The 26,033-nt window shown below is 44.4% G+C and overlaps 2 protein-coding genes across 3 annotated transcripts; both read left to right on the top strand.

Moving 5' to 3' along the window:
- Positions 1-10,685: 10,685 nt before the first annotated feature.
- On the top strand, positions 10,686-18,954 carry LOC136291239 (toll-like receptor 2 type-1). Of its 2 annotated transcripts, none has more exons than XM_066186100.1 (3): positions 10,686-10,764; positions 13,598-13,667; positions 15,464-18,954. In XM_066186100.1, the coding sequence occupies exons 2-3, from the start codon at positions 13,654-13,656 to the stop codon at positions 17,847-17,849; spliced, it is 2,400 nt and encodes a 799-aa protein (XP_066042197.1). In that variant the 5' UTR covers positions 10,686-10,764; positions 13,598-13,653; the 3' UTR covers positions 17,850-18,954. The 2 variants fall into 2 exon arrangements, with proteins under 2 accessions (XP_066042197.1, XP_066042195.1); XM_066186098.1 differs by lacking the exon at positions 10,686-10,764 and adding an exon at positions 13,316-13,435.
- Positions 18,955-19,484: 530 nt separating this feature from the next.
- LOC136291238 (toll-like receptor 2 type-2) lies at positions 19,485-25,738 on the top strand. Its single transcript, XM_066186097.1, has 2 exons — positions 19,485-19,632; positions 23,205-25,738. The coding sequence occupies exon 2, from the start codon at positions 23,210-23,212 to the stop codon at positions 25,562-25,564; it is 2,355 nt and encodes a 784-aa protein (XP_066042194.1). The 5' UTR covers positions 19,485-19,632; positions 23,205-23,209; the 3' UTR covers positions 25,565-25,738.
- Positions 25,739-26,033: the final 295 nt, after the last annotated feature.

Genomic DNA, 26,033 nt, shown 5'->3' with positions numbered 1-26,033 from the left:
CTACTCTGTCCCTATGGCAATACAACACTCACCCTGCCTTTCTGACAGAGGTTGGTGTCCCAGAGGGAGAAGGAGGTCCCTGGTGTTGCTTGGAGGGGTTGCCCCATCCTGCACTGGAAGAGACTTTGCTTGGCAAGGCGCAGTGATGCTTCCTGTCTCTGCAAGCTGAGGGATGTTGAAGACGGTGAACTCTGCTCTGCCCCATTGTGAGCAAGTGACAGAACAGAGCAGGGGAGAGGATTTGTTGTCCCAGCCCTACAAGGCTTGTTGTCCCAAGCCCAACAACTGAGGTCCTGGAGGCTTGCACCCACCTCTGCAGCTCATTACTAATATGTGGACATAGGCACTCCCAGCCTTCTGCAACCTGAATCTTGCTGTTCTTCCCTCCTTCTCTAGAGTGGGTTTCCCTGCAAAATCTGTCTGTCTGTGACAAAACAGACAAAACACCTCCTTTGTAAATGTGGGCCACACCCTGTGCAGCTTGCTTTTTCTGTTCTGCTGTATTTCATTTCCTACTGGGTTCTTCAGCAAGAGCAGCATCACAATGCCTCAAACCTCTTCTGTCCCTGGGGTTGTTCTGAAGTATTTTTTCCCTAGTTGCATGTGGGAGTTACTCCCTGGGCTGTTTGGGGCTCTAGAAGCCTTGTTTAGAGGCAGTGGAGGTCTGGGTGATTCTGCATGGCCCCCTGCACCTCTCTGCAGATTTTATTGCTTGGAGGCTGCCAGCAACCTGCAGGGACCACGCTGGCTTGGAATGCAGGACCTGCCCAATGTACAAACTAGTGCCAGATGAACTTCTCCGGCTGTTGTGGACTAGCTTCTCATCTAGCATGAACTGGTGATTTAGTCACTGTCAGCTGAATTGCCAGCAGCCAGGCTTGGCTTGCAACTGAGTGCAAGTGTACACATCTCTTGGAAGGACAACGTCGTCCTCATGAGTGACCAAAAAGGCCCCATCCTCTTCAGTAAACCAGCTCTTGTGCAGGGGTTTTGAGAAGGCAGCAGATCATACCCATGACTGTTCCTGCCATGCTCTGGGTTATGACTGCTGTACCCATGGGCTGACAGGCTCTCCTCCAACCACTCTGGAAAAATGCTCTGTTTGCTGAGAGCCATTTTGTTTTAATTTTGACTGGATGTACAATTTGCGAAGGGAAGCTAATGCTTTCAAACATCTTTGTTAGCACAGATGTGTGGGGAGCTATGCCTGGACTCTGCTCCAGCTCTCAGAGACACCAATATGGAAGGTGGGCTGCCTTCCCTGGGCTGGGCATCAGTAGGTGCTATTTAAGTATTAGAAATAATATTCAATAACAGTGCAGGGCTATTTCAAAATTGAAAGTAACATCCTTCTCATGCAATGCTGGGGTGCTGCAGCAGTGCACTTGGTCATGAGCGCCTTACAAGAACCTGCTACCATGGTTGGTTCTGATTTAGTGAGAAAAATGTTTCACTTCGTTCGCTGAACCCAGCCATGATGGATGAAGGGTGATGTAGGAAATGCTGAACAGTGCAAACCAGATGTTGATAAGGGAAGCCTGCAGAAATGTCAGGAAGTGCTGTACCATTCCCACCACTCTCCTCAGACCTGTGAGACATTGGAGCCTAGTGCTCTCGTATCAGCAGCATTCATATGAAAAAGGCAGCATACCAGCAGTGTTCCCCCAGCTGCTTGTGGGCAGGCTGACTCATTCTGCTTCCAGCCCATCTCATGATGGCACATGTATGTCCTGGATGGGATGCAGGGCACTTGTGAGGGATTGGAAAATGACCTCATTGCTGCTCTGTTTCCAAACCAGTGGGAAGCCCTTGCTGGTCCTCAACTTCCCCCACGCTTCTCAGCCACACAACCCAGTGGTGTGAATGGCTTCTGGAGCTCAGTGGCAGTTTCCTGTGGATCAGCTCTTTCCAGAGCTGCCCGCAGGTCCATCAGTCTCCATGCGGACAAACATGCAGTTATCAACCAGAGGAGATGCCAGCCTTTCTTCTGTTGGCAAAAGCCTCTGCTTAATCCCAATCTGTCTTCCTCCTTTGGTGATTAGCCTTCAATTAGGCACCTTCCAGTCCCTCCTGTTGGCTAAGGACATGAGACATTCACTGTGTTTGATTTCAGGCTCTCCCTGTTAGCATTGTGTACAGTTTGTGCATTTGCCAAATGCCTTAGCATACCAAGTTTCAGTTTTTCCCGTCTGTATGTCCTTGGCATGCACTGCACTTTCCAGAGTTGCTGGAAATCAGACCATAGGTGTCTTTTGCTTAATCAAGGCTCAGCTGTCTAATTTTCCCACAATGGCCCTCTGGTGAGCACAGATGTGGCTGAGCAATTTTCTCCTGACACTTTGCTATCACTGTCACCACTCACACATCACAGCGAGTGCAGCTGGTCTCCCTCTCCCAGCTTGCAGGGTTTGCTTTTGATTGCAGTCTGGAACATCACAGCTCGGCGTGGCCTGTCCTGAGCCATCTATGGCTTGCCGGGTGGGATGCTCCTGATGGCAAGTAGAAACCTGGGACACAAAGACCTGATGGAAGGGCCCAGGGGTGGACAGCCTGCAGAGCTCACAGTGACACAAACTTTTCCTGTCTGTAAGTACTTCTGCCTTCTGAGTGAAATTCACAGGCAAGATTATGAGTTTCTCTTGGAGTGACTGAGCTTCGTGACCCAGTTTGATACCCTACACTAATGTGCAACTCGTGATTGCCCTCAATTCACAATAGCATTAAGGAGAGAGATCGTTGTGCCTTTTATAGATGACCTGCATATTCACTGTTTGGTGGAGGGTTTGTTTGGATTTGTTTTAAGGAAAGAACCTTTCTATTTACTTGAAAGGTTTTTAATAACAATTCTGTTTAGGTACTGATAAAATACAATTAGTTTAGGACCAAATAATGACTTATACAAATGCTTCACGATCCTTAAGTGAATATGAAATATTTGTTTACTCTTTTTTATTAGTGCCTTAGTAAAATGTAAGCCTGGGTGCATCTTCCAGAATGGCTGACGTGACTGATGCTCAGTAAGCTGCAGGTTTGATTTTGGTTGCAAGAACCTCGTGCCATTTCCTGTAACAGAGAAACCTGAAATCTAACCAAGACAGTATTATTCTTTCTGAAGAGATGATTTGAGGGATGAGTTAAAGTACATGGCCTTTGTTCTGTCCTTCTCCTTGCTTCCTCTTGTCTGAGTAGTCCTATGTCAGTTGAACAGCCCCAACAGTGAACCTTTCAAGCAGAAGTTCAGCTGTCTTGGCCAGAGCATCTCTCATATTTCATAAAGAGAGTTTGTAAGAGAAGTCCTCAAAAAACTGAGTATTGATTTCTATGAATAAAAATATGAAACAGATGGCATCAATTCCAAGTGGTAAAGTGATTTTTAACTAGTCCAGTAACTAATGTTCTCAAATGCCTACAAAATATTGCAGTTTTATCTTAGCGAAGATCAAAATAACAACTTTAAAGCACTTGCCAGGCATACACAGCCATGTGTTCTAATAGTTGACAGACCAAATGTATCCTTACAGTAATGGGACTGACTTGCCAATTTCAAATTCCCCCCTGTACTCCTGCAGTGAATAATGCCTAATGACTGCTCTGGTTGGGGGGTTTTATTACTATTTTTATTACTACTACTGTGGGCCCAGTGTTGCCTCAAACATGCTGCGAGTATTAAGAGAAGTCTGCAAGTCTGGGATCTGAGAGAGAGCTTGTTAAGGAAGCATTTCCTGAGAGGAAGGAGTAGGAAGCCTTTGGAGCCTCCCATCCTTAAGTGTCCATGTCAGCATCTACTGCTGTTTAGATCAGTCTGCTAACTCATGCGTATCTGCATTAATTCCTAGAAAAATACAGGAAGAAGACAGACTATAGCATGCCCAACATGGATTTGCACAAGCAGGCTCTGCACTGCAGCACAGTCTCTCAGACAGGTTGTGTGTATGATGTCTGAGATGACTAAACACGAACTGCAGCACTGCCTAGCAGCAGGTGGAAATGCTGTGTGCCAGCTGCTGCAAACTCCAAAAACTAGCCTCAGCTGTACAATTTATTCTGAAAGCTGTTTTCCAGTTGTATGATTTATTCTGATGGCAGAGGAGGCCATTTGTCACAAGCTGGAATAAACCTTTTGGAGTCCTCATTGTGTGGAGTTACAGTTGAGCTAATGCTTGCCCTTGTGCAAGGTTCTGACTTTGATTAGTTTGTCTGCACAACAGCTGCTTCTGCTTTCTACAAGCACTGCACACTGGTTTACAGTCTGTCTCTCTCTGGTGCCTTGCTGCTCTGCTCTGAGCCAAACCCCTGCCAGGGGAGGGGAATGCTGCTGTGTGTGCTGGGACTCTTGGCCCCTTTTACCTTACTAAAACTTGCCTTCCCAGGACATGGGCTTCTCTTTTGTTTCCCTGGTTTGTGTGTTACGTGAATGGTCGTTTTTAAAAAGTCTAAGCTTTTACTTAGCTTGACTGAAAAGCATATTTTTGGCACTGGCGATGGAAATATAAGCATACTTGAGAAATCTCTAGATCTGGTAATGGTACCCTTCCCCTGCATTCCCATCAAAACAGCCTGGAGTTGAGTTTCTGAAAGCTCTATGTATGAAGCTGAATGTCAATGTCACCTCAAAAATTATGCAAAAAAGTCTGTAGCAGGGATTTTTTCCTTGAATTTCATCTGATCCATCAGACTTTAATGTATCTCCTGAAACAAAAAGAGAAGCAAAGAATGTCAGCTCTCTTTTGGTAGGTAGGTGTAGGTTATAGTAGACATCAGCAAGTCAAAGTTAGTGACATTTGTGCAGAGCTTCAAGAAAATAGTCTTACCATGTTGACAAGCAAGGGAGAGACTTGGGCAAAATTTGAGATCCTGCTGCCTCTTTAGCCACATAAGCATTTAGCATTCATTTAATTCTTGGATGTCCTATGTTCAAATGACACTGGTGTCTGCAGATCTTGGAGTTTGCATACGATAATTCCTGTTGGACTTCTGTGTTTGCGTCTGAGTATGCTCAGGATGTCTCAGCACAGCTGGTGCTCTGACAATATCATCTATCTCTGACAATATCCTGTGGTTAAGCACTCGGTCATATCCTCTTCGCTCACATTTTCTGCAAGGCTTAATCCAGTTCCTAATCACCTGGCTCCTTCAGAAAGCTTGTCCAGAAAAAGCACCTCCTTTTACTCTGTGTCTCAGTTGTAGCAGCATTTACAGAGGTTTAGGGAGCCCATAAAAAAATTTCCCTCTACTATGAAATCTTCCCTGAATTTCCTTATTGTCCTGCTTATTACAGGAAAAGGAGCAGTGGTAACAGTTTGACTCAGTGATTTCCTCCTGCCACAAACCTCTTGAACAGAAGGTTACAGCTTCCCAGAGCCAGGCAAAGCCAGTCCCTCTGTGTGCAGGAGCAGTCTTGTCCTGCTGCCTGCAAATGCATAACGTAGATTGGATGTATGCAGTTGTAGGGACCCAGCTCTCAGCTGCTTCCCCTGAAGTCAGGAATTAGAGGATCTTCTTGCCCTTCTGACTTTCCACCCGGGAAGAGAGGGAACAAGCAAGCCCCACTCCTGGACAGGTGGCCCTGCAGTGCCTCAGTAAGTTCACTCTCTGATTTTCCCTTTAAAATGTGTTAGGGGTTCATCTAATTGCAGAGTACCTGCACCTGCTAAAGGTGTGGCTTTATCTACAAAGTTGTTTTCTTTCACACCAGAAGTTGTAGGGAAAAGCAAAGGTTGGAGGGGAAGGAAAACCTCTGGCTGAACTCTGAAGTGGGACGTGCAACCTTTTTGGGACAAACCAGTTCTGAGGCACCATGGTGGGCTTCCCAATTCCCCATGCCTCCAGGGCAGCTGGGGTAGGCTCTTTTTCTGCCTGTGATTTCCAAAGGCTTGCCGAGCTGGTCCTAGTGTGGTTGCACAAGACCAGCAGCTTCCTCATATCTTCCTTCCCTGCTAGTGGTGTCCTTCGCTCCTGATAGGTTCCCAGGGAGGTTTTACTCCTCTTTGGATGGCAAAAATCTGGCCTGAGTAAGGCACATCCTTGGAAATACAAAGCAAGATCTATTAATCATCGTCCACTTCTTTATTTATTTTGGGTATTTCCTGGTTTCAGGGCTGTACAATGTTTACCAAAGACGAGCAGCCAAAGTAAACCACACAAATGAAAAATTGCAAATGAAAGAGCCAGCCACACAGCATAGCTGGTCCCATGCCTCCAAGGGCTTCAGTCGTTTCAGATTAGGTGTACATTTGGCATTCTCCTGCAAATATGCTCGTAAGGAATCATCCTGCAACAAACCTGCCTCCGTGCACAGCAACTGACAGAAAGCTGAGGCAGGTCTGGAAAGACTCTCTAGCAAGAGGGAGGATTAATGTGCCTGCTTGTTAACTCTGGCAGAGTGTGCAGTTGTGCCAGCAAAGTTAGGGAGAGCAACTGGAGAGGGATTATTTTATGATTGGTGGCATTCCTGGGGGATGGGGCATTTATTTGGGGCCTTCCCGTGAGGAGTAAAAAGCAGAGGGGAGCACAAAGCAGTTCCTTCACAGATGGCAGGCTGTTTCAGCGTGAGCAGCCAAAACGGATGGAAATGTTCCCTTCTCCCTTAATCCAGTTGCAGACCTGACTCACCCAGCCTGAGTTACTGGTATCAATGTTGTCCTGTTACTCAGTGAGAAGTTATGAGCTCACGGATTTCTTGTCCAGCAAACCAGCTTGCCAGCTCCTTGCGGAATTCCCCCTGAAAGGGAAAGGGCTGCCCAGCCTGGAGGCAGGATTTCTCCACCTGCAGAAACAGGGAACGAGCCAACTCACTCACAGGCTGTGCTTCATCATGAGAAGTGTGAGAAATACTTATTTTACGGAAAAGTTTAGACCACTGAACAGTAGGGGAGAATAGTCCAGCCAACCTTTACTTTATCCATCCTTTCTCCCATTACTCAGTGCATTTTTGTTAGCTACTCTTGAAAAATTCTGTTCAGCTGGAAGGTCTTGCAAATATCAGAGAGGAGACTGTCAGAGGCAAACGTGGAGATAGCAAGAGAGATGCCTCTCAGCAGAAGGCTGTACATCTCAGTGTGCTCTGCCTGGCCTTTTGCTCCCAGATGTGAGCTGGGAACATAGAGTTCAAGGAATGAACTCCAGAGAAATAAAGTACTATAAAGAATGGATTTTAGAGAAATTTGTTGACACTATTAATCATGGAACATTCAGGAAATTAATTTTAAATGATGTCATAAAAATAGCACATGAAAGAAGTGTAAATGTAACAATTTCTATAAATAGAAAAGAATATTTATGCTGACACTAGTGTAAGTAATAGGCTGAAAACAAACCAGGTAGCCAGTCTGTTGGGTAGACATTGAATAATAAGTCCCAAAGAAACAAAGATCTTCTTGTGCCCACAGGTGCAAACTTCACGGTGATTTAGGTGTTGAAGGGGTATCACCAGAATTGATGCAAGGTAGGAGAGTGTGTCTAATTTGATGTTCTTTCCCATGGTAGAGCAGACATAAGGTAGACAAATTCTATTACCTTATGGCTGTGTCTCAACCAGCTTATTTGGGTCCTGTAGTTTGGATCTATGGAACTGTGTAGTTTTAGCTATGGAAATGGAATTTGGTCATTCTTTGCTGGATTTTTTACCTGTATTTTCTTTGTTTCCTCTTCCTTTGACAACGCTTCTGTCCAAAAGCTGTCAAATGCAGAGCAAATTAACTGAAGGCGTGAGTTACTATGCTTTCTATACTTATTCAGACATACACAAGTTTTTTACCATTGCTACAACCCTCTCTTGCATTGCCTCGGCACTGCCATACTCTTCCTGGCATGTCCATGTATCTTATTTGGGATGTTAGAGTGGCATTCAGCTCAAAGTTTGTAAATATAGGTATTTCACAGAAATAGAATATGCCTTGGTTTTGAAGTTGATCATCTGGTATGGTGTGTTTCTTTCTGTAGATACTGTGATAAAGACAAAAAGGCATCTGGCAGCCCAGGCACGAGTTACATGGTCTTTCCTGAATCTGTCATTACTGAGCTGGTACGGTGACAGTCAGAAAAAACTTACAGAAGAGCAAGAAATTCAGTCTGAGGATAATTTAGAAGGAATTATCAAAATAGCTGAGTGTATGCTTGAAAATCAGCTTGGGCTATCTGTTTTCAATCATGTTCAAATTCAGAAAGTTCAGAGAATGGTCCAATATTGGAAATAACTTATTATTCGAAGATGGTTTGGTGGCCCTATCAGAAACCACACACACTTTTAAAATACTTACTGACATCTTTTTATGATCAGGCTTTCCATTTTCAGTAAAAATTATGTTTTCATGCATGTTACAACTTAGTTGAAGTCAAGCTTCTAAAAAGTTTGTTTAAAAAATTATACAATTGCCAAAGAAGACAATAGAAACAATCCCTGCAAGAGACTCACGAAACATGTCATTTTTCCAGTGAATGAAAAAAACCCTAGGAAATAGTACCTTAGATACTTCAGTATTTTTAAAAAATGTGGAGTTTTGGTAGGGTATAAATCCAGAAAAGCACCTACACTAAACACAGAACTTCTGAGGTCTTGAATAGCTGAGAAAAATAGATTTGGAATTGACCTTTGAAATTTCAGAAAAAGAAAACTTCAGTTTGAAAAATTGAAGTTTTCTCTTCCTGAAATCCACTGTCATGTCTGAAATATTTCATGGCATCAGATACAGAGGGAGTCAGCAGCTGAATGCAAAGCCTGAACAACCTGTGCAAAATACATCCTGGCATTATCTTTTTTGGAACAAATACAAAAATCTTGATATTTTTATGGTACACAATAATGATCTGCTTCATTTCCTTCTCAGATTCTTGCCCAACTGTTAAACACAATTTTTTTTTTTTTTTTAGTATTACAAGCAGTTAAATATGTATCTCTGCATCCCAGCAAAGTGCTTTCCACCTCCATACAGGAAACAAATTCTAGCTGGTTCTGCAATGACTTGGTCCTATTCCCAGGAATGTTTCCCTTCCATTAAAGGAAACCCCAAGAAACAAAAACCCAAAACAAAACAGGAAAAAGAAGCCTTGCTTTTTTCAGCCCATTAGCACTTGATAGGCATAAGCACAAAATATGTCCAGGCATTCCTCTGAATGAGGCAAGACAAGGTTTGCTGGACTTTCCCACACTGGAATGCACCAACATGCATGTCTCTTTGCCCAGCCTTTCTTGAAGGAGGTTTCACTTGGAGCTGAGCAAAGCTTTTTTCTTCCTTATGGGAAATTCCGGTGCCAGGATGTTAAACCCTAACTTCCTCACAACAGCCTGCCAGTGATGACTTGCACCCGGTAGGCTGTGACAGGGTATTTTCTCTCCTGGTGAGATGAAATGAAGCAGAAGCTGTCCAAATAGTGAGCATAAGAGATCCCATTCCTCTCTCTTCCCGAGCCTGCCTCCCTGGTAATGCAGCCTGTGCTGGGAGCCCATAGCCGTAAAGTATTTGTGACTCTGTCCAAAAACCTGCAAAATCTTTGTTTGGAAACAGGAATGACACCTTTTTTAAAAAAACCCAAAAACTGGAAATATGGCTTAGGTGTCCAGATACCATTCTGGGCAGTCCATAAGAGAGAACCTCTGTCATATAGTCTGGGATACAGCAAAGCAAATTGAACAAAAGAGTGAGATAGATGTAGAGCAAAGAAAAAAAGTCTTGCAAAACACTCTGTGAGTCGTACTTGGGAAAGCTACACAGAAGTATTTCCTAAACATCTCTAAATAACCTTAAGAACCAGCTTTGTACATTGATAATGCTGAACCAATCAACATTATGAAAATTGCAGAAAATATTTTAAAAGAAAATAAGATTTTCAGAATATGTCTGGTTTTTAGGGGATGTATCTCCAGGGCAGCAAGCTGGGAGCCTATCTGCCCAAGCACATTTGGGCTGAACTCTGAGGTCCAGTACCATGTGTGTGTTTCAGGTTTCTGAGTCCTACAACCTGATTAGGCTCTCCCTCTGGCATGCCTGTGGAGGTCCAGGGTTGTGAACCTTGGCTGCTGGTGCAGCCAAGCTGATCTGTCAGAAAAGCTGAGGTCAAGGCTGCTCTGAGCAGCATGGGTCTTGGTCACCTCTCTCCATGCATGATTCCCAACCCTGCATCTTTTCTGGGAGATGGACCCCTTTCATAGGGATGCAGGAAGCTCTGGGTGGTGCTCAAAGGAAGTTGTACTCCAGTGGATATATTTCCAGACAGACCTCTCCCACATGTGCATCAAGGAAGATTATCAGTTGCTGGTATCAACTTTGCATTTTGCCTTTCGCTCTGCAGCATGCAGGTAGCAAATCAGTGTTATGTTATTCTGACTGAATGCTTTCAGAAAGGATATGACAAAAATAAATTCACAGCTCTGCTTCCTTGGCAGAGGCTGTAGGATATCTGCTGAATGACTAACCAGTTATACATCATTATCATGCTCTGCCACAACTGCAGGGTGAGCATTGCCCAGAAGAAAAACAAAGGTAATCAGGTCCTTTGCATTTTAACTTCCAGTCCGAAGCTCAAACCAGGGGATTAAGCAACTGGCAGGGTAGGCCTGATACAGAACATAACAAAGTTAAAATGGTTTACTTTTCGTTATCTTGTTCCTTTTTGTTGTAGCTTGAAGAAGCCCTGCAAGACAGATTAAAGCACAGGCACCAGCATTGCACACAAAGAATCTGTTCCAGGACCATGAAGGGATGCCAAGCGATTCTGCTTTTAATTACATGAGTGTTATATCTCCTGCTCCAAAGACTGCAAGGACAGGTTTGACTTTTGGCTTTTCCCTGCCATCCTTTTCTGGGGGCACTTAGAATAAGAGCATCCCAGGTTCAGCCTGCCTGGCAGTGTTGTGGCCAAGCTGACATGCTGCCACATCCTGGTTACCTGTGGTAAGTAAGAATGAGGAAGCAGTTTTGTGCTGTGTACAAGGATTTGGAAAGCGTGCTTTCTGCTTGTGTAGCAGGCTGGTCAACGGATTAATGCCTCCGTCCCTTTTCTACTGCTTCTGCTTTTTCTTTGAGGCAGGAATCTGGGGCAGGGTGTTGCCCAGGTTGGGTCCTTTCTGCGCTGCTCACTTGTCCTTTCTCAGCAGAAAAGCAACAGGCAGCTCTCAGTGTGGACACGGACATACAAGAGGAAAGAGAGGAAGGAGGGGGGATGGGCTGCAGGGTCCTTCGTGCGAGACTGGGAACAGGAAGTGCTTGAAGAGTGCATCACACCCAGTTTGGGTACTGCTTGTGCTACTGTTGGATAAACGAGAACATTTAAAGCAAGACAGCTTCAAAAATAATGACCGCATCTCTATCTTATCCCCAGCTACCTGCTCGTAAAGGCTTGTGTGGTGTCTCTGCTTGTAACATCTGCAGTTACAAAAGCACAGGCTTGTTGTTGCAGATCCATGTGCTTCTCTTAGGAAAATGTAGTGTAGGTGAAGTCATGTGACTTGTTTTAAACAGTGTAAAAGAGGATGGTTAATCATAGCTTAAACGTGGAAGAGGAGAGAAAGCACCTTTCTTCAATGCTAAACATGCAGTTACTCTGGAGAAAAAGCAGTTGAAGAGTATTCTCATCTTAAAAGAGAGCAGCTTTCTCCTACTTTAGAGTCTTTGATTTCATAAGTTGTTTTGAGCCATGCTGCAGCTTAATTTGAAAGCTAATGCTCTGGGAGGCAGGTGGCTGGTACCTTGTCTGTGTGTGTGGAGCAGCTTGTGGAGAACATTTATGCTCAGTCTCAAACCTTCCTGAGTCTGGATAATGTGATAAACCCTGACAATCACCCCCATTTCTTGGCATTTTAAGTAACTTGCTGAAATGGACTGCTTGGTTTGTGAACTGTGGCATGGTGACACAGTCCTCTCTTTCTGAGAGAAACCAGAAATCTGGTTCAGTGTAAATCCATCTATGTTGAGAGCTGGCTGAGCCTGGATGTTAGAAGATCATGGTTTCTTCTGAAAAAACACCTGGTGCTTACCTCAATTCTCCACAAATTTGTGGTGATGAAGCTGTAACAGATAGAAGTGTGTGCCCATTTCACACTGAATTATGTACATGGTCTTCTTCTCCAAAACTCTTCCCAAAATAAAATTTTTTATTGTGTCAGGGAGGTGCAATTTTGAAGACAAAAATATACAGTAACAAGTCTCATTCAACTCAGAGTTAATATTTTAAAAACTGAAGTCTTCCCTATTGAAGAACAAGAACCATTTCAGCTGAGAATTTCTAGAGGGAAGAGGTGGCTTTAGGGAAGTTGATGACATCCATTCACTAAAGACTATTTCCCTTCTCTGCTCTGCCCTACAGCTGCTTTGCCTCTATTTTACAATGTTATGTTTATCAGCTATCCCCTGTAGTAGATAGAAAATACAAGGGTATCTCAGTCCTTCAATTCCTTTATGTCTTGATCTAATGTGCAATGCTAATGTCAGTGCAGTGGGACTGAAGGTTCCTATGAGGTGCATTTGGGCTCTCTGTGGGCTTTGCCATCCTTGATCATGCAGATGATGCTGTGGGTCCTCTAACATGTGCCAAGAATCAGTCTGCTCTCGGGCAGGTATTTCTTGGTGCAAGAGGGCAGCAAAATGTGACAATTTCTGAACGCAGACAAAAATGGTAACTGCAATAGGAATGTTAGTGTTTGAATTTAATGGACTTCCCTTTCAGAGCTCATAGGACAACTCTCTGCCCCTTTATCCAAGCAGCATACTTGGCTACTTGACCAGCCATGTATTAATTCAGTCAGGTTAAAATGAATACCATCAACCACCTCTCTCAAAATCGCCTTTGATATTTACAGAGCGATACTTTGCTTCAGACTGTGTCTTGTGCTTCAGACAGAATATCATTCCTGTTCTTATTCATTTTCTGTTGACAACACATGACTGTAGTGTCCTAGGAAATTAAAGGATGCTGAGTGTTTCCATAGTACACTCCTTGACGAAACAACTTGACTCCAACACTTAATATAATATATGTATCACATCATATATTGATAATATTTTACAGAACTTACATAACTTGGTTTTGCTGAGGTGTTCTGTTTCTCAGCAAAGTGAACAACCCCCAGTGCCTACCAGACAAAAAGTGTCAAAAGTAGAGCTACAGGGAGGTGAATGCAGTTCTGCCTGGGAACTATTTCTGCACTTAATAGTGGAGGAAGTGATTATGAAAGAATGTCTTGCGCAAAAGAGTTGCATCAGCCTTTCCAGCAATGGGAGTTGACTGACAAAAAGAGGAGACTGGCACTAAATTTTATCTTTCAAAGAAGAGAGTTCAGCTACGATCTGTTCTCATTTTTGTGTCCCCAGTCAGCAGCAATAGTAGAATTGGTTGAAATGTGAATTTGAAGGGTGAGCCATATGTGCTGGGCAATCCTGAACTCTTCAGAAGCCACAGTTTCCTCAGGAGAGCCACCACTAGAGAGAAGAGATACAAACTGGTATGATGATTCACTGGCTGTGTAGTTAAAGGACACTGGGAAACCGGAAACATGAAGTTCTGTTTGAAGAGAACAATATTTTGAGGCTAAAATATTTTCACACTTCAGGACTGTCACATCATCAGACCTGCCAAAAATTTCCAGCTTTTGTTGTGTTTGCAGGTATGAGGTGACCATTCAGATGCCATGACCAGGACACAAGGAGACTGAAACACAGCATGCAGTACACAAGGTAAGTACTTATCCTCTGCCTACTCAGGGTTTAAGGGTACTGCAGTACTGGAACTGTTGATAGTTCAAACTTAGTGAAGTGTTCTTTGGCACCTGTGGCAGGAACACACAGCCCTTCTTTACATTAAAATCAGTGTTGTTCTAATTACATCCACTGTTTATAGGGTGACGGTAACATCCAATTCCCATCTATTACTGGTGTTGTTTTTAGAAAATCTGATAGACTTCATTGCATATCAGCTTGTTCTGCCTTTCCAGTAAAGAATGTGAATTGCTTACACAGTGTGCAAAAGGGTGTGGCAGGAGCTCTGCTTTTAGAAGCCCTGAGGCTGGTGAGACTCCTAGCAGGGGACCCCCAGATTTCTTCCAGGAAAGTTTGTGATGTTGGAAACCTCAGCCCACTGGAAGGGCTGAGAGAGGGAGCAGGCTCTGTTTGGGCTTCTGCCTGCCATGTAGCCATACAGAATGGGCAGGCTGACACTGCAAGAGCTGTGGGTGTTTGTAATCAAGAATCACAGAATCACTTTGCTTTAAAAAGATGTTAAGGCCATTGACTCAAACCATTAACTAAATTAACTGCCAAGCCTACCACTAAACTATGTCCCTAAGCAGCATATCTGCATGTCTTTTTAATACCTCCAGAGATGGTGACTCCACCACTTCCCTGTGCAGTCTGTGCCCATGCTTGACTGCCCTTTCTGTGAAATTTTTTTTCCTAATATCCAATCTAAACTTCCCCTGGTGCAACTTGAGGCCATTTCCTCTTATTCTATCACGTGTTACCGGGAGAAGAGACTGACCCCACCTGACTGCAGCCTCATTTCAGGCAGTTGTAGAGAATGATAAAGTCCCCTCTGAGCCTCCTTTTTCTCCAGGCTAAACAACTACAGTTCCCTCAGCTGGTTCTCTTAAGACTTACATTCTACACCCCTCCCCAGGTCTGCTGTCCTGCTCTGCACATGCCCCAGGACCTCAATGTCCTTCCTGAAGTGAGAGGCCTAAAACTGAACACAGGATTTGAGGTGTGACATCACCAGTGCTGATGGGGACAATCACTGCCCTTGTCCTGTTGGTCACACTGTTCCTGATACAGGCCAGGGTGGCATTGGCCTTCTTGGACACCTGGGCACACGCTGGATCGTGTTCAGCTGCTGATCATGATCAGCACCTCCAGGTCCTTTTCTGCTGGGCAGCTTTCCAGCTGCTCTGATCCCAGTGTTTAGGGCTGCGTGGGGTTGTGGTGACCCAAGTGCAGCGCATGGTGCTTCGTTTTGTTGAGTCTCATACAATTGGCCTCAGGCCATGAATCCATCCAATCCAGATCCCTTTGCAGAGCTTCCTTACACTGCGGTAGATCAACACTCCCACCCAGCTTGGTGTTGTCTGCAAACTGAGTGTGCACACAATCCCCTCATCCAGATCATTGATGATCTAACTAACCATCTTCCCGTATCTGGGGCTGAAACATCCAGCTCTAGCATCTTTGCTGAGAGGAGGCATAATGTGTGAGATGAAAGAAGTGAGAGCCATAGCCAATGTGCGTATAAAAAAGTGGGATACTAAGAATGGTCCTTTATGGCTCTTGACAAGTGATATGGTTGTATTCCAGGGATGAGCAACACACTGTGGTTACAGGGCTGAGAAGCTCAAGTAGGAGAGGAAGATTGACATCACAGAATAACATTAAAAAAAATTAATCTGAGATTACTAATAAAATGGTGCAGGATTTCAAGAGTTTTTAGCTGCTGTTCAAAATTAAAATTTGACCCCATATTCTCTTCTTTATGTTTTCTACAGCAAAATGTCCATCCAAGCAAAACCCAAATCAAGAACTACACACACCTGGCAAGTACTGGCCCTCTACATGGTCTTAGCCGCAAACCTCTCTGGACAGCAAGCACTGAAGCAGGCTTGTCCTTCATGTGATGCCAATCAGCTTTGCAACTGCTCCTCCATGGGCTTGGACTTCATTCCTCCGGGACTCACGGCCAAAATCACACTGTTAAACCTAGCCCACAACAGGATACAGCGCATCCAATCCCAGGACCTGCAGCAGGCTGTGAACCTGAGAGCGCTGCTGCTGCAGTCCAACAAAATCAGCTCCATAGATGAGGACTCGTTTCAGTCCCTGGCAAAACTGGAGCTCTTGGACTTATCAAATAACAGCTTGGTTCACTTGTCCCCTCTGTGGTTTGGGCACCTTTTTTCACTCCGGCACCTCCACCTTCAAGGCAATTCCTACAGAGACCTGGGGCAGAGCTCCCCCTTTTCTCGCCTGAGGAACCTGAGCTCTCTCTACCTGGGCAACCCACAGTTCTCTGCGATAAGGCAAGGGAACTTTGAGGGCATTGAGCTTCTGCACAAGTTGTGGATTGATGGTAGCAATCTCAGTCAGTATGAGCAGGGAAGTTTGAAATCAATTAAGGCGATAAATCATATGACCATAAACCTAAGAAATGGTAAGATATTCTCAGAAATTGTTAGAGACTGTCTGCACTCTGTCACTTGGCTGGAAGTGACAGAAATCAAATTACCAGTTGAAAAAAAAAGCTTGGTGCAGAATTCTACAGGTCCTTTTAGGATACAAAAACTTACATTTAAAGAAGCTTTCTTCACTGATCAAACTCTTAGCCGAGCAATAGTGTTACTGAAGGAAATCACCTCTTTAAAAGTGTTAGAGGCAATCAATTGTGTGCTTGAGGGGAAGGGAAAATGGAACACTAAAGAAATTGCAGGGAGTGGGCAAAGTTTTGTTGAAACTGTAACAGTAATAAAGGTAACGATTCAGAATTTTCATTTGTTTTTTGACCTGGAAGGTATGGAGTCACAAATAACCCAAGTAAAAAGACTCACTATTGCAAGCTCTAATGTTTTCATGGTACCATGCAAACTTGCAAGAAATTTTTTATCACTTCTGTATCTGGACTTTCATGATAATTTGCTTGTAAATAATCGTTTAAATGAGACGATCTGTGAAGGTTCCTGGCCTTCATTGCAAACTTTAAATCTGAGTCAGAACTCTCTAAAATCTCTGGAACAGACTGCAAACTATATATTTCGTCTACCCAAACTCAATAATCTTGACATTAGCCAAAATAATTTTGGTGAGATTCCAGATGCGTGTAAATGGCCAGAACACCTGAAATATTTAAACCTCTCCCGCACTCAAATTCCTAAAGTAACAAAATGCATTCCTTCAACACTGGAAGTTTTGGATGTTAGTGGAAACAACCTGAAGGAGTTTGGACTGCAGCTCTCACTTCTGAAAGAGCTGTACCTCACAAGAAACCAGCTGAAGACCCTGCCAGGTGCTGCACCCATTCCAAACTTGGTGGTCTTGTCCATCAGAAGAAACAAGCTGAACAGTTTCTCCAAGGAGGAGTTTGAGTCCTTCAGGAGAATGGAGCTGCTGGATGCCAGTGACAACAACTTCATCTGCTCCTGTGAGTTCCTCTCCTTCATCCAGCACGAAGCCAGGCTGGCCCAGGTGCTGGTCGGGTGGCCGGACAAGTACGTGTGCGACTCTCCGCTGGCGGTGAGAGGGGCGCAGGTTGGCGCTGTGCACCTCTCCCTGATGGAGTGCCACAGGTCCCTGATGGTGTCGCTGATCTGCGTGCTGGTGTTCCTGGTGATCCTGCTGCTGGTGGCCGTCGGCTACAAGTACCACGTGGTCTGGTACCTGCGGATGACGTGGGCGTGGCTGCAGGCCAAGCGGAAGCCCAAGCGCGCCCCGCCGAAGGACATCAGCTACGACGCTTTTGTCTCCTACAGCGAGAACGACTCGGAGTGGGTGGAGAACACCATGGTGCGGGAGCTGGAGCAGGCCTGCCCTCCCTTCCGACTCTGCCTGCACAAGCGGGACTTTGTGCCTGGCAAGTGGATTGTGGACAACATCATCGACTCCATTGAGAAGAGCCGCAAGACGCTCTTTGTGCTGTCCGAGCACTTTGTGCAGAGCGAGTGGTGCAAATACGAGCTGGACTTCTCGCATTTCCGCCTCTTTGATGAGAACAACGACGCGGCCATTCTCGTCCTCCTGGAGCCCATCCAGAGCAACGCGATTCCCAAGAGGTTCTGCAAGCTGCGGAAGATCATGAACACAAAGACTTACCTGGAGTGGCCTGCTGGTGAAGCGCAGCAGCAGGTGTTTTGGGAAAACTTGAAAGGAGCCTTAAAGTCATAGAAGTCTGCCGCCCTCATTTCAACATTTTTCCACTATATATACATATGTATATCACTGTTTCCTACTGCTAAGAATCTTTTCTTTCTTATTTTTCTTTGTGGCTGCAACTGGCTTTGTTGTGTATAGAGATAATTTTCATTTTACCTACTGGAAAAGACCTGATTTTGGCTTTCCAGTGACTTGATACTCTGGTCTTTAAAAATCGCTGCCAATAAGTATTATATTTGGAAACTGTATTGGACTTGATATACTTTTCTAAATACATTTTGCTGAGTGTGGGGTATTTCTGTACTTCCTCTTACCACTATCCCCAACTGCTTTCTAACAATGCCATTGTAATTTGCAAATGAAATTAAAAGCCATGGGCTTCAATCAGTATTTGCCCATGTCCATTTCTTCCTGGGGATGCTTGTTTTTCTCTTCATGATCACCACCACTTTCCTTTCTACCTACTGCAGAAATAGCGGAAGCCTTCTATTTTTGGGTGTGAGACTGTGTTTCTAATGTGTGGGCTAGATGGTATTGCAGACTAATTCAGTTCTTAGTTTTGCTCTTCTACTTTTCAGAGCATATTTTAGTAATCACTGGGCCATGCAACTCTTACTGTTCTACTTCCTTTGTAGTCGGTGAAAAAAATCACAGGGATAAGAGGCAGTTCATCACTTTGTTTCAGTGTGAGGTATCCCTGAAAACTACCATAGTGTGTGGAATCTCCTAGAATTATCATATTGTTCTTCACTGGTTACAAAGGAAGTCTTGACGAGCAGGTAGGTACAGATGTTTATATTAAGGTAGTTAGTCCCACACTGAGTGCTTGGATTTCTTGTATTTTAAAGTTTCTTATGGGAGTCTGAAATTGTCTCTGAGGGATTAAGTTAGGTGTGATTTCTCTAACTCAACATTTTCGTATTCCTGTTTGCTTGTTTTGCTGGAGTTTAAGTACAGGAGAGTCTAGATTTTGATTAAATTTTAGCTGTGCAATTATTTTGTGGTGAAATACTAAAGCCTTGGCATATGGGCTGACTGAGTATTTGAAAAATAGCAAAATTTGTGTATATTGTCTGTTGCTATATTTATACATCTTCATGTGTATATATACATGTGTATGTGCTTTTATAAATGTGTATCTATTCACACGCCTGTGTGTGTATGTTTACATCTGTCTACGCGAGATAAATTCTGTAGGTTCAGCCTGCAAAAACCACTTTCAGTTCTGTTTTCCTGTTACAATGTTATCTCCAGGGCTAGTCCAAAGTCTGCTATGAAGCAATTTTTCTGTTAACTCTCTTGGAGAAATATAGCTCATGGTTTAATCAAGGCTGAAGTTCAGGAAGGTGACGAGCGAATCATCTGAGATCAAAAACTGAGTGCTGATAAAACAAATTAGGAGAAATGTGTGTCTAGAGCTAAGAAGGGAGATAAATCTTGCCAGTCATTACAAAGAGAGGTCAAAGAGCAATGTGGGAGAAGCCTCAGTTTTCACCCAGTACACTCTTACCATAGGCCCAGACTTTTGTGTGTTGGCACATTTAAAAAGACTGATAGCATTACCGCTCTTATCAGAGCAGTTCAGCCAATCAGATCACCCAGGTGGGAATTCCCCCACTTATATTGTCAAGGTTGGGAGGTGAAGTGGAAATGAAACAGCAACCTGAGAGGAAGCTGGGCAAAGAATGATCAGCAAGAGAGAGACGAAACACAACATAGGTTAATTGGCATGCAAGCACTGGAGCTGCAGGTGGCATCTCTGGGAATCTTTTCGGCACAGAGGTTGAGTTTTCAGGTAGGTGAAGACTGGAGATGCAAGGAAAGACAGTGGAGCTGCAATGTCAGAGCAAGAAGCAAACAGGGGGCCCTGAGAAGAGGCAACCTAATCTCTGCCACCAGTGAGGCTCCTCTGCATGGGGGATTCAGGGTGCTCAAAGCTGCTGAGCAGGAGTGTGGCGTGGGGAGGATTTTCTGGCTGCCAGCAGAAGTAGAGCAGAAATGTGCCATCACAGGCATCTGTCAGGGATGCATGGCAGGCAGTCAGCAAAGGAAGGTTCTCCTGGAGAGCTGTGACATGCTGATGAGACCAGTGTGCTCTGGGAAACGGGAGAGAGGAAAGCAGCAGATGAAAAAGAGACAAACTGGGTCAGACTGTGACATTTCTGCTCAGTTTCCTTGTGGGAGGGTGCCTTGTATGCACTTTGTCCTATTTGTGTGTTGTCTCACCTTGTCTCCCCGGGGTGTCGATACCGACTGCCCAGGGAAGGCTGGGAGTGAAGTGGGGTGTCTTGATTTCAGGAATACAACCAGGAAAGAGCTCACTGAACAATGGCCTCGGGACATCAACTGTCTCCTCACCTAACTCTGACCTGCTGCACATCCTCTGTGTCAGAAACAAGCAGAGACAAACATGGCCATGTGTGTGTGCAGATGTGTGGCTGCACATACGTGCTGTTAGAGCAGTGCTGGGGGGTGAGAACTAGGACATGGGTAACCCACACTGCCAGGTGGAGAGCAGCAGCTTTCCCCAGTCTTCTTGTGGTTTGACCTCTTCACCAACCAGTGGCTCTCCTGCAGGCTCCATAGCACTGCTCAAATTTACCAGCCCACACTTAGCTGGGTAGTTTTCCCCAGGCTAGAATCAATTTGCACACTATTGGCATGTTTTATTTTAGCCCTTACATTAACCTTCCCCATTTGTGAGCATTTATAGAACCTCATTCTGTTGTCAGTCATGGTTTTGTTTAAGAATATGTGCATATTTCCTCAAATACTTCTACTCATGTGGGCCAGGGAAAATAACCTTGAGCATGTCTGATGGCTTGGACCCTTTTTCCATAACTCAGAAACATTTTGAATGCCTAGTTCATCACAGCACCTTATGGTATAAAGGCATCTGTGTGAGTTTATGTATTTTCAGTTGCATTTCAGTTTGATTTTCTTACTGTGGCTTTTTAGTTCCCAGCACAACAGGGAGAAGTGATTTTTTGTTAGGGCAATGGTATCATGGACTGAGGTTACATGTCTGAGTGGGTGTGGAGAGGCCAGAAATGACCTTGTAAGTCAGGGTCTCAAGCAGAATCATTAGACAGGAATTGGAAGAGGAAGAGAATGGCTGAAAGTGAGTGAGGGTGGGAATGGGATTCCTCTGAGTGTCTGTTGAGATTATAGATGAGCAAAAAACTGGAAAGTAAGCATCCTGAATCACCAAATGCCATTCAGTCCTGCAGTCCCTGGATGGTTTCAGGCTGGTAAGTAGAGTGCCATTAGGTTCTGCTGGTATTTCCTGTGCAGTACCTGCCCAATTCCTTTGTTTGCTGCCAATTTTCCACCTATAAATAACCTGCCTACAGACAGCTTTTGATTGATCAGGTTGCCTGGTTGTTTCATTTTCTAAAAGTAAGTATTTTGATGACAACTTTAAAAATACCATCTAAATCTGTTGCTAGTGAAACTCATGCTACTCCAAGATTTACTCCTTTAGCCTATAGCACAGAATTATCCAGTTACTCTTGGGAGACCAAAAAGCCCTGCAAAAGAGCCTCATCTGGACAGCAGATGAGTCTAACTACAGACCACAATTTTTTGTTTGGGGTTCACGTGGACAAATACCTAGGTGTCTAAAGTGTGATACCCCATTTTCAAGCAATGGGATAATTTCTCTTGGAGTCATCACATCTTAATCTGGGTGTCCAAGACACACGATATTAATTGTTCCTAAAAAATGTTTTTTTCTCTCCATTGACCTTGGAGGGCGTGGTAGATGACCAGTTCAGCTGTGGGCATCTAAAGAAAGGGAAGAGAACCTTGCTCCTCAAGATCCAAAGTTCTGCATCAGAGACAGAGAGAAATAAAAGGAAAGTAACACAAGGGGTCAAAATGTTTATAGTCGTGTGGGTGGGAAGAGAAAAAAAGACTGAAAAAATTGCCCATAACCTTTCTGCCCCTCCCTGTATGCCCAGACCATCTCAGTCAGTTCTGCCGCTTTTGGATAATCTTAAGCAGTTATGACTAAAAATACTGCAACTGGAAGGGTGAGATTTCTCTGTATCAACTTGTATACGTGGGTCAACTACTGTAAAACAAATCAGAATATGAATTCAGAGTAGAGTAGATCTTTTGCACAGAGTCTCAGTGGGAGGACTGAGGGAGAAAGCCGTTCTCAAGGAGTCAATCTAACCTGATTAACCTGATAGAGAGCCCATAATGATCTTGTGAACTCATTGATTGGCCTCTTTGGTGATTGTTCACGCTTTCCACCCTCAGCAAGATACCTACTGAAGTAGGTGCGGTTTGTGGCATGCTGGGGAAAATTACATTTTAAAAATGCTCTTTGATCCTTTGCAAGAAAGGTTATATTTCAATACGCAATAAAGGTTTTAAAGGGAAAAGACCCCGCTTAGGCTTCAAAAATTCAGAAGGATAGAGGAGATAAAGGCATCCTGTCGGGAGTAAAGACAAGCTGGATATTGCAGGAAGCTCTGTAACAAAAAAAAAAAAAAAAAAAAATAAAAAAAGCCATGACAAATCATCATTATGAAAACTGTGAGAGGAAAGTGGAGTGTCACAGGACACTGCCATCTGTGTGGCTTCTCTTGAATCATTTCAGTCCAGAAGACCAGAAACAGGCTGTGGGGCTGGAAAAAGCTATCTAGTCCAGACAGATGATCTGATCTGAGACCCTGGTTCTTCCCTGTGGCTTGGCCTGGTCTCTCTGCCACAGGTTCCCAAAACAGAAAAAGGCATTCACAGAGGAGAAGGATATGGCAGTAAAAAGGAAGAGCTGAGGCAGTAGAAAACGATGGTCAGTTTTACAAGCTTAAATTCCATTAGCAAGTATCAGACTGATGGCAACATGAGAGTCATCCAGGCAAGTGTTTGTTTCCCTGCTCACAGGACATTTACAATCAGAGTAGGAAAAGGCAGATAAAATGAAGAATGGACTGAAACAAATGTATTCCTTTTCTCCCTGTTTTCAGAATAGAGATTAGACATATGCTTAAAGTAAGTATTAAACCCGAATGTTACTATTTACTGTGAGATGCTGACTCTTCTTGATGTACCCAGGATTTGAAACATGTAGAGGAGACTTCCTGTGGTAAAAAATGAATATACAGAAAAATATTCAGATTCAGAAGAAAAATACCTGAGGTTAGATGGAAGTATGAAGGTTACTTGCTAAACAGGAGGAGGATCTGAGTAGTAACTAATCCGTTTCAACTCTGAACTGTGTTAAAACCAAATACTTTACCAGTGCCTTCAACAAGACAGAACAGTAAAACTTATTTTTTAGATTTATCCAAAATGTACCTTCTCCAAAACAAGCTATGCATCTTTTATTTGTTCTCACTGTATTTCATGTTTTAGGCAATATGATGACTACACACACCTGGCAAGTGTTAGCCATCTACATGGTCTTAGCCGCAAACCTCTCTGAACAGCAAGCACTGAAGCAGGCTTGTCCTTCATGTGATGCCAATCAGCTTTGCAACTGCTCCTCCATGGGCTTGGACTTCATTCCTCCGGGACTCACGGCCAAAATCACACTGTTAAACCTAGCCCACAACAGGATACAGCGCATCCAATCCCAGGACCTGCAGCAGGCTGTGAACCTGAGAGCGCTGCTGCTGCAGTCCAACAAAATCAGCTCCATAGATGAGGACTCGTTTCAGTCCCTGGCAAAACTGGAGCTCTTGGACTTATCAAATAACAGCTTGGTTCACTTGTCCCCTCTGTGGTTTGGGCACCTTTTTTCACTCCGGCACCTCCACCTTCAAGGCAATTCCTACAGAGACCTGGGGCAGAGCTCCCCCTTTTCTCGCCTGAGGAACCTGAGCTCTCTCTACCTGGGCAACCCACAGTTCTCTGCGATAAGGCAAGGGAACTTTGAGGGCATTGAGCTTCTGCACAAGTTGTGGATTGATGGTAGCAATCTCAGTCAGTATGAGCAGGGAAGTTTGAAATCAATTAAGGTGATAAATCATATGATCATAAACATAAGAAGTATTAATGTATTCTCAAAAATTGTTAGGGACCTTCTGCACTCTGTTGCTTGGTTGGAAGTGGGAAGAATAGCATTCAGTATTGCTGCAGACATGCAAGTATTGAGAGTCATGTCTTCGTCTTTTGCAAAGAAAATATCTTTTAGACAGACCTTACTAACAGATGCTACTGTTCCTGAGATTGTCAGCATTGTGGAAGACATGCCAAAATTAGTGGAGCTGGAGCTGGTAGACTGTAGACTCTTGGGAACTGGACAATGGAAAATGCAACTTCAAGCAAATCAATCACAGACACTTAGAGTTTTAACAATAAAGAATTTATCTATTGAAGAATTTTACTTGTTTACAGATCTTAAGGCTGTGGAAGATCTACTATCTCCTTTTACGAGAGTCACAGTTCAAAACACCAAGGTCTTTTTGGTACCATGCAGAATTTCCCAACATCTTCTGTCATTAAAATATCTAGACCTTAGTGCAAATTTGATTGGAGACCAGAGTTTAGAACATTCAGCCTGTCAGGGTGGTTGGCCGTCACTACAAACTCTAAATCTAAGTCAGAATTCACTGAGTGACTTAGAAATTACAAGTAAAAGTGTGTCTCATCTCAGAAACCTAATTGTTTTAGACATTAGCCAAAATAATTTTGGTGAGATTCCAGATGCGTGTAAATGGCCAGAACACCTGAAATATTTAAACCTCTCCAGCACTCAAATTCCTAAAGTAACAAAATGCATTCCTTCAACACTGGAAGTTTTGGATGTTAGTGGAAACAACCTGAAGGAGTTTGGACTGCAGCTCTCACTTCTGAAAGAGCTGTACCTCACAAGAAACCAACTGAAGACCCTGCCAGGTGCTGCACCCATTCCAAACTTGGTGGTCTTGTCCATCAGAAGAAACAAGCTGAACAGTATCTCCAAGGAGGACTTTGAGTCCTTCAGGAGAATGGAGCTGCTGGATGCCAGTGACAACAACTTCATCTGCTCCTGTGAGTTCCTCTCCTTCATCCAGCACGAAGCCAGGCTGGCCCAGGTGCTGGTCGGGTGGCCGGACAAGTACGTGTGCGACTCTCCGCTGGCGGTGAGAGGGGCGCAGGTTGGCGCTGTGCACCTCTCCCTGATGGAGTGCCACAGGTCCCTGATGGTGTCGCTGATCTGCGTGCTGGTGTTCCTGGTGATCCTGCTGCTGGTGGCCGTCGGCTACAAGTACCACGTGGTCTGGTACCTGCGGATGACGTGGGCGTGGCTGCAGGCCAAGCGGAAGCCCAAGCGCGCCCCGCCGAAGGACATCAGCTACGACGCTTTTGTCTCCTACAGCGAGAACGACTCGGAGTGGGTGGAGAACACCATGGTGCGGGAGCTGGAGCAGGCCTGCCCTCCCTTCCGACTCTGCCTGCACAAGCGGGACTTTGTGCCTGGCAAGTGGATTGTGGACAACATCATCGACTCCATTGAGAAGAGCCGCAAGACGCTCTTTGTGCTGTCCGAGCACTTTGTGCAGAGCGAGTGGTGCAAATACGAGCTGGACTTCTCGCATTTCCGCCTCTTTGATGAGAACAACGACGCGGCCATTCTCGTCCTCCTGGAGCCCATCCAGAGCAACGCGATTCCCAAGAGGTTCTGCAAGCTGCGGAAGATCATGAACACAAAGACTTACCTGGAGTGGCCTGCTGGTGAAGCGCAGCAGCAGGTGTTTTGGTTTAATTTGAAAATTGCTCTAAGATCCTAGACAGTGACATTAAGGAATACATATGCAGTGAAACAACTCTGGATTTGCTTCACTCTCCTGTTTGTCCCATCATTTATCTGTATCTCAAGAACAGAGAGCTGGGCTACTGCAAATTCTAACACTTGCTATGAGAGAATTAGTTTTTGTAGCCATTGTTTCGAGTAGTTGTACAGGTTTGGGTGGAATAGAGTTAATTTTCTTCATAGCTCCTTCTGTGGTACTGTGGTTTGTATTTGTGCTCAAAACACTCCCCATAACACTGGGGCTTTTTAGTTATTGCTCAACAGTGCTTGCACAGCATCAAGGTATTTTCTGTTTCTCACACCGTCCTGCCAGCGAGCAGGCAGGGGGTGCATCATGATTTGGGAGGGGACACAGCTGGGACAGGTTATCCCGGCTGACCAAAAGGATGTCCCACACATAATGTCATGACCCATGACAACACAATCAGCACTAAAAGTTGTGGGGA

The sequence above is a fragment of the Chamaea fasciata genome, unplaced genomic scaffold (genome assembly GCF_029207755.1).
Source record: "Chamaea fasciata isolate MVZ Bird 193981 ecotype frontalis unplaced genomic scaffold, bChaFas1.0.hap1 SCAF_6, whole genome shotgun sequence".
Taxonomy (NCBI): Eukaryota; Metazoa; Chordata; class Aves; order Passeriformes; family Sylviidae; genus Chamaea; species Chamaea fasciata.
This window is presented reverse-complemented; position numbering and strand designations above follow the sequence as displayed.

What these genes read in the sequence shown, in the direction of transcription:
- LOC136291238 (XM_066186097.1), top strand. Translation starts at nt 23,210, where the DNA reads ATGATGACTACACACACCTGGCAAGTGTTAGCCATCTACATGGTCTTA.